The 7,930-nt window shown below is 26.7% G+C and overlaps 1 protein-coding gene across 1 annotated transcript; it reads right to left on the bottom strand.

Moving 5' to 3' along the window:
- Window positions 1-486: 486 nt before the first annotated feature.
- Window positions 487-1,510, bottom strand: LOC114193809 (deoxyuridine 5'-triphosphate nucleotidohydrolase). Its single transcript, XM_028083750.1, has 3 exons — window positions 1,163-1,510; window positions 990-1,081; window positions 487-901 (listed from the first exon to the last, which is right to left on the bottom strand). The coding sequence occupies exons 1-3, from the start codon at window positions 1,465-1,467 to the stop codon at window positions 657-659; spliced, it is 642 nt and encodes a 213-aa protein (XP_027939551.1). The 5' UTR covers window positions 1,468-1,510; the 3' UTR covers window positions 487-656.
- Window positions 1,511-7,930: the final 6,420 nt, after the last annotated feature.

Raw genomic sequence — 7,930 nt, 5'->3', positions numbered from 1 at the left:
ATTTACTATATTTTATTTATATCATCAGTTTCACAGTATGACAAATACTCTCTGAAAAAATAATTTATCGTTTTCTTCATTTGCATATAATGAACATATGTTGCCTAGAGAGAATTCTCAACTACAGTTGTTTGAATTGTACATCACAAACCGCTCTGTTCTCTGCTTTTTCACTTCGTATGATCTTTCTCTTTAGTTTGACTTAAACATAAAATAATAATAGAATAACTTCTCATAAAATTATTGTGTTGCAAGTTCACTCGAATTTGAATCTCACTGCTACTTCCTTTCCTAGAAAAAATTGATCAGATACCAAGCACAAAGATCTCAAGACACTGAATGAAACCATCAATAAAAACTTCAGATTGAGATAGATGTAATACATAAATACTGATACATATTAACTATATTATTAATAAATAAAAAAACCTTTTTTGGGGGGATTTTAAACTTAGCACTGGCATTTGCAAAATTTCTCCGATTATCTTGGGGCAGGGAATTTAAACTTCTTTTATAAAACCATAGATTGGAAGACAGGAAGCATCATTCACATATAATGTCTGATAATATCATAGATAATACCAAAAGAGGGGTTTAATTCTTTTACACCCCACCAACTGCTCTACAAAATAACCAACAGAACAGAACAGAACAAATCAAACACCTGTGGATCCAAACCCACCTTCACCCCTCACAGTTTCATCTAAATCATCAACCTCAGTAACACTGGGAGTCACGATCTTCTCAATGATGAGTTGTGCAACCCTATCTCCAACCTTCACTTCAAAATCCACATCCGAATGGTTGAACAGTATAACACCAACCGGTCCCCTGTAGTCCGCGTCAATCACTCCAGCGCCCACATCGATGGAGTGCTTCCATGCCAACCCGGATCGTGGAGCTGCAATTCAACACAAACAAAAATAAATCAAACTAAAAAGATAAAGGCTATAAAAATTGTGAATGTCCTTAATCGGAGGGAAACTAACCAACACGCGCATAAGTCCCTTCTGGAACCGCGATGCTGATGTCAGTGGCTACCAGAGCCTTCCCCCTGGCCGGCACCTTTGTCTCCACCGCACTATCAAAATACCACTTCACGTTTCAATGATTTATTAATTAAAAGTAGTGAATGATGAGAGAGCGAAGTTTTTAGTAATACCTAGAGAGATCGTAACCGGCAGAGAGAGGGGAAGCCCTGGAGGGCAAAACCGCCTTGTCGGAGAGCTTTTTGACGCGTAGAAAGGGTGGGGTTGAGGAGACGTCGTCGTTTTGGTGGAGTTTTGGGATTTTGGGCGATGGCTGGCAGGAGCCGTTGGTGGCGTGGGACTCTGGTTGAGGTTGAGCCATTATGGAAATTGAACGATACCTGCTAATGGATAGAATTGACGAGGGAAGAAGGGATGGAGGGTAGGGTTTATATAGAGGAGGAAGAAGAGAAACAGAAAAGGCGCCCAATGCTCTCATGGCACCAAATTTTCCCGCCTTTTTGTTTTTGGTTAGGGTTTGAATGGTCAAGAAGAAGCGGAATGTGGTATACGGCAGTGTCAGATGCACTGAAGACACGTTTACTCTTCATCCATCCCTCCTGTACTATTATTAAATTGCCTTACTTGTATACTTAACTAGTGTTATACGGCACGGGTGATGTGTTTTTTTTTTTTTCTTTTAATTTTGTATTTGTAAAGTAAATATATCATTGTACAATATTATTGTTTATACGAATAATAATAATAAATATTGTACTTAGATGTTAGAATTAGTATTGGTTACATACAAATTTAGATATTTTTTAATATAAATAAATTTATATTATATTTTTTAGTGGATTGTTTTAAAATTGTTTAGAAATAATCATAAATATCTTATCAGTTGAATAACAAAATATTATGTTTTGTAATTACTTACTAATAAATAAATTGGTTATAGTTATGGTTATTTTGATTATGTTATTTATGTATTAAAATGTCATATGATTGTTGGTTATTATTATTGGTTATTATAATCTTTGGACAGATATATTAATTAAAAGTTTAAATATAGTTGCAAATGTGAGGAATTGTTTTTTTTTTAATATTTCGAGTGTAAAATTACAAATATTGAATGTAATAGATGGAAAAGGATGTTTAAAGAGGGAAAAAACTCTTTGGTAGATTTATTTGTGTTCTAAGAGAAAGTTTCACCGTGGGAAAAAAAAAGAACTTCATGACTATATAAAAAAATTGTGCACTAAATAATACCAAAATTTGTAACCTTGTTTTAATCCTATTTAAATAAGTTTGTTTGTATATAATATGAAAATGTAATGGATCAGAAGAGCAATAATAATAACCGTATAAAAATAATTAAATATCTCATATAAGTACGGTTAATAATAATAATAATAATAATAATAATAATAATAATAATAATAATAGCCATATAAAATTTATCAATAGAAACACGCATATACAAACAACTTAAAACAATATTTTAAAAAAATAGTCATATAAAATTACAAAAACAGGTAAACTTGAAATATGATAAACAAAAGTAATATATATTTAAAAAAGTTAGAATGACGTGACATACGTATGTACAGGTGATTTATAGAATGAAATATATAATATGTACAAAACAATAATAATAAAATAATAATAATAAATATTTTATTTATTGATTCAAATAACAATAACAAAAATACTAATAATTACGATAGTATTAGTAATTACCAATTAAAACTTCATTTATAATTAAAGAAATTTAAAACAATTAATGAAATCAATTAATTAATAATAAATCTTTAGAAACTAATCATATAATTATTAATTACAGATGTATAAGTTTAACAGATTTCAAAATGTATGGAATAAAAAAAATCCATTCATAATTAAAACATTAAAAACAATTAATGAAATTAATTGGTTAATTAATGAAAATTTTTTAGAAACAAATCATATAATTCTTGATATTATAAATTCATTCGAATTTGTACATACTATTTAAGTCATTACTAAATTGAATTTTTCATTTATTTAGGTGTGAATCTTTACCTCTAAGGAAAGTTTCTTTATAAACCTCTTTATTAAAATATTATCTAAAGTAATATTATTTTATATATTTATCTATATTATTTTAAGAATAACTATGTTATTTTGTTGTGAGACATAGATCGTTAAATTATGCTAACATGAATCTTATTTAATAATATAAATGTAAACTTTTGATTTAATAGTTAAACATAAAAATTTTAACCGATTATTATAATATAAACTTATGATGGTAGGTATGTTTTAGATTTTATATATATATATATATATATATATATATATATATATATATATATATATATATATATATATATATATATATATATATATATATATATATATATATTATAGTATAAGATATTTAGTTATTGTGCAAGAGAATTAAGTAGGTTGATTGTTCACTTTTTATAATTATTTGTTAAGTTGTTGAAAAATTAATCAGACGTTTGTAACATAATTGGTGTTAGAAAAATTAATAAATATAGAAAATTTAAAATATAAATAATTATGTAAAGAGGAATTTAAAAAAATATAAAATAATTAATGAAATTAACTATTTGATAAAATTAATTAAGTTGTGTATTATTTCAATTAGTTTTACATAATTCAAATAAACAAATTTATAATCTTTTTAAATATCACATTAATGTTAACCTTAAAATCAAAAATATAAAAGTTGATTATAATTATAGTAACAAATAATAATAGAAAAATAAAATTAAAATTGAAAAAAATATTAAAATAAAATATAATTATTGAATAAAAGTATAATATAAACAACAGTAGTGATCTATGATGCACCGATATTTCAACTTTGATCACGTATTCGTGTCTGACACGTATCGTATCTGATATTTTAGAATACTTTAACAATAATTATTAATGAAGTATTTAATTTATAAAATCGTAGTACACTACAATAAAACTTTTAAATAATGACCAATTTTAGTAACAAAAAATAATTAGTCATTATATAGTGACCAATTTGATAGCTAAAATAGTTCTAAAAAATTATAATTGGTTTCTAATTGCTAATTAAAATAGTTTCAATTATGAATTGGTTTTTTAAATTTGTCACTAAGATAAGCTATCAGGTTTTAGCTACCAAAATAATTGGTCTCTAATTAGGAAATTTGGATTTACACATTAACAATCATATATTTATTAGTTTGTAAGAATTATTGTGAAATTTTCAATATTCATATATCACGTATCTATCACGTATCGTATCCTTTTATTTTATAAATGAACGTATCGAATACGTGTCATATCCGATACACGTATCGTATATGTGCATCATATGTACTGATAAATATATTACAAATTAAGAAAAGAATGCGAATTAATTATTGATTTTTTTAAAATCAAATATAATCACTACGATTAAAACAGTGAGTATCCACTCTAATTAAAAAAATAAATTAATATTAAAATTGACTTTTGTAACGGAAAGTAATAAAATGTAATAAATATTTTTAATAAATATTAATTCAAAACTTGTGGAATAATAAATGAAATAATAATTTAAAAATATATATTTATTAATTCAAATAATAATAACAAAATTAATAATAATTATAATAATATTATCGATTATCAATCCAAAACTCCATCCATAATTAAAAGAATTTAAAATAATTAATAAAATCAACTAATTAATAAAAAAATTATAAAAATGAATCATACAATTATTAATTTTAAATGTATAAATTTAAAAGATTTCAAAATGTATGAAATAAAAAAACAATCCTTTCATAGTTAAAAAGTTAAAAACAATTAATGAAATTAATTAGTAATTAATAAAAAAATTTAAAAACAAATAATATCATCATTGATTGTAACAATCATTTTCGATCTGTGTACAAATCATTACTAAATTGAATCTTTTATTTATAACAACATTTTATTTTGTATATTTATCTTAAATTATTTTAAGAGTAACAATGATATTTTTTGTGAGATTAAAGATTTAATTTTAAGTTATATAAATTTGATTATTGTTTAAATAAATAATTGTGATACTATTATACTTATTTTTTTTCTTCAATATGATTTAAATTGCTATAAAAAGCTATACATAGTTCCATATTCTCTTTTTTATACTAAAAATGCAATCAAAATTTGTCATCCTCCTTAGTCCTCCTATTTTATCTTTTTCTCTTTTTGTTAAACCACATACGATTCCACTTCAATACACATAATACATAAAGTTTTACAACATCACTATACTTATTTTCCATATTGGAGAATAATTGAAATTATAATTGTGTGATCAGAAGTTTGAATATATCAAGTACCCAACAAAGGTTGAATAGCTTTGACTACAACACTCATGGTCTGTAATCAACTTTGTATTCAATACAAGTTGCAGCAACAACAACCGTCTAAAACTAAGTATCACATTGTTATCCATGAATATTTTTCTTTTTTAAAATTGATCTTTTATTGTCCTAGTATATATAGTTCCTTTTAATATTCTTAGGAAAAAATATAGGTACGATTCCTACACTAAAAATTTGTCAAATTTTCTCAGCCTTAATTAATACCTTTATATGTACCGAAATTGAGATCATAAACAACATAAAATATTGTCTTTTGCTAAACTAAAACTAATGAATACATCCAACAAATCTCCACTTAAAGGTATACAACATTTTAGATTCAAATTTTGGTCTTTTGCATATCTAGAATTTACTACCTAAACAAAATATAGAATTCTAATGCTACCTCTACTGAGTTACATTGCATAGTTTTCCAATTCATATACATATCGTTTCAAAGATATAAGCAATATAATATTTTCAAGGACATTTAGCAAGAAAAGGGGAAATAAAGTAAATTGTGAAAGGTGGATATTCTCCTCCCAATCTTGTATGAACATACTGCCGGACTTTATCTTCCCTGAGTTTTGGTGAAGCCTGAAACAACATGTATGCATTGTTAGCATCAGTGTCATTATCTATAATAAAAGGAGTTACACTACTGGCTCCAAGTTCCTATCCAAGTTCCTATCGCATTTAAACATGAATAAAAAAACAAAATCATAACACATTTAAGAGAACCATAAAAGAAGAGTTACATTACTTGCTCCATGTTATTATAGAAACCTTCAGAACAATTCCTTAACAACCAACACAATTCATCAAAGCCTCAGACGTAGATCCCTTGCTGTAAATACAAGTATCACAGTACAAAAAGTTTAATTCAGAGGAAATATAAAAATCATGAATCAAAGTCTCAGACAGAAAGCATTCAAAAGTTCACGACCTGCAATTTTGACTACAACAATAACATTGGATAATATATGAGAAAAAATGGACAGTAGCACTTGAATGAGCATTCATTTCTTCTTGGATTCCGAATCGACAATCCATAATTCATAGAGCACATTGGATAATCCTTCATAAACCAATATTAGCCACAAAATAAACATTTAACTAAACCACATAATCACGATGACAATAATTTAATAAAACAACAGTATATATCAATAGATCCAACATTGATCCCAATCCACTCATTTAACAATTTGGAATGTAAAGCCATAACAACTTTCAAGAAATCACAAAATAAGAATTTCTCTTTAAAAACAAAAAAATAATCGACAAAGACAACGACAAACGATATGTAGAAATTGCCAAAAAACACACTTCAAAATTAAAACCCGCAGAAGACAGTTGAATTAAAAAAAATAAGAGAAATTGACAAAGGAATAATTGAAAGTGGACAACTTTTCAAGGGAAACGGAAGGAAGAAGTAATAATAAGGATCTTTGGACAAAGGAAGTGATTGTACTTCCTATTTACCATCCCAATAACCTCTAACTTTCTCACAATATTGAACTGCAACTCCATAATCTTTCTACCGGGGTTCTCCAACTAAATTTCAGAAAATCAAACCAAAAACATAAATGTTAGCAACTTGAAACCCCAAAAAATCACAAAAAAAAAACTTAACCACGGTAAAACAAAAAATATGAAAACAAAGGACATCATTTAAGTATTTAACACATAAAACAAAAATTTTAATTCAAGTTCAGATTCAGAATGTCTTAAAGGCCATCCTACAGAACAAATTTTATCTAATATCCAAGTAATACATAATTAAAATTCAAACAAATGTGCACAAAGAGAAATTCCCATTTCATTTAACTAAAGTTTTCACCTTTATTGGAACATGAATTGATTTTGTAAGGCTGACCTTTACTGGGATGAGAAACTCTTCAGATCTACAGTGGTTGATCAGAAGGGTTGAAACTTAGAGCAGAAATTGACATGTAGTACCACCACCCTCGATAAAACTTCATAGTCAAACACAAGCAAACAAATAGAACAATACCTAACATTTTATTTAATTTTCTCAATAAACTTATTAAATATTTTTGCTGTATTATTAAAAAAAAGTAGAAAAAACATTCAGAAATTAATCCGGGAACATACTGGAATAGAATTGGAGGTTCTTCTCGAAGCTGAGGTTGGACTTTGAATCAGACCTGTACATGTGAGAACAGTGATTAGAAACTGAAACTAAAAAAGAAATGGAAAGTGGAAAAAAGGTACGAAGAGGAAAGGCATTAACTTTTTCTTGCCCATTTGCTGCAAATCTGAAGAGAAACAGGAACAGATGAGTTGCAAGGCTGGCCTTTATATATACATCACACTAACCCGAATCTACAAATAATCACAAAACTTACCCAACTCGTCAACCATAAGCATGAATAATCCAAAAGAAATGTTATTGGGAAGAAGATGAAGTGAGTAGGAAAGACGAAAATATTGCAAAACCATAAAAAAATGGGAAACATTGATCAAACCAAATGGCAAGTTGAATAAAGACAAAATGATAATAAGAATAATGAAAAAAATTGAAACTTTAGAACCCACAAGACAAAAATGGAAACT

This window comes from Vigna unguiculata, chromosome 8, assembly GCF_004118075.2.
Source record: "Vigna unguiculata cultivar IT97K-499-35 chromosome 8, ASM411807v1, whole genome shotgun sequence".
Classification (NCBI taxonomy): Eukaryota; Viridiplantae; Streptophyta; class Magnoliopsida; order Fabales; family Fabaceae; genus Vigna; species Vigna unguiculata.
Note: the sequence above shows the minus strand (reverse complement) of the source record. Positions and strands in the feature narration are given on the sequence as shown.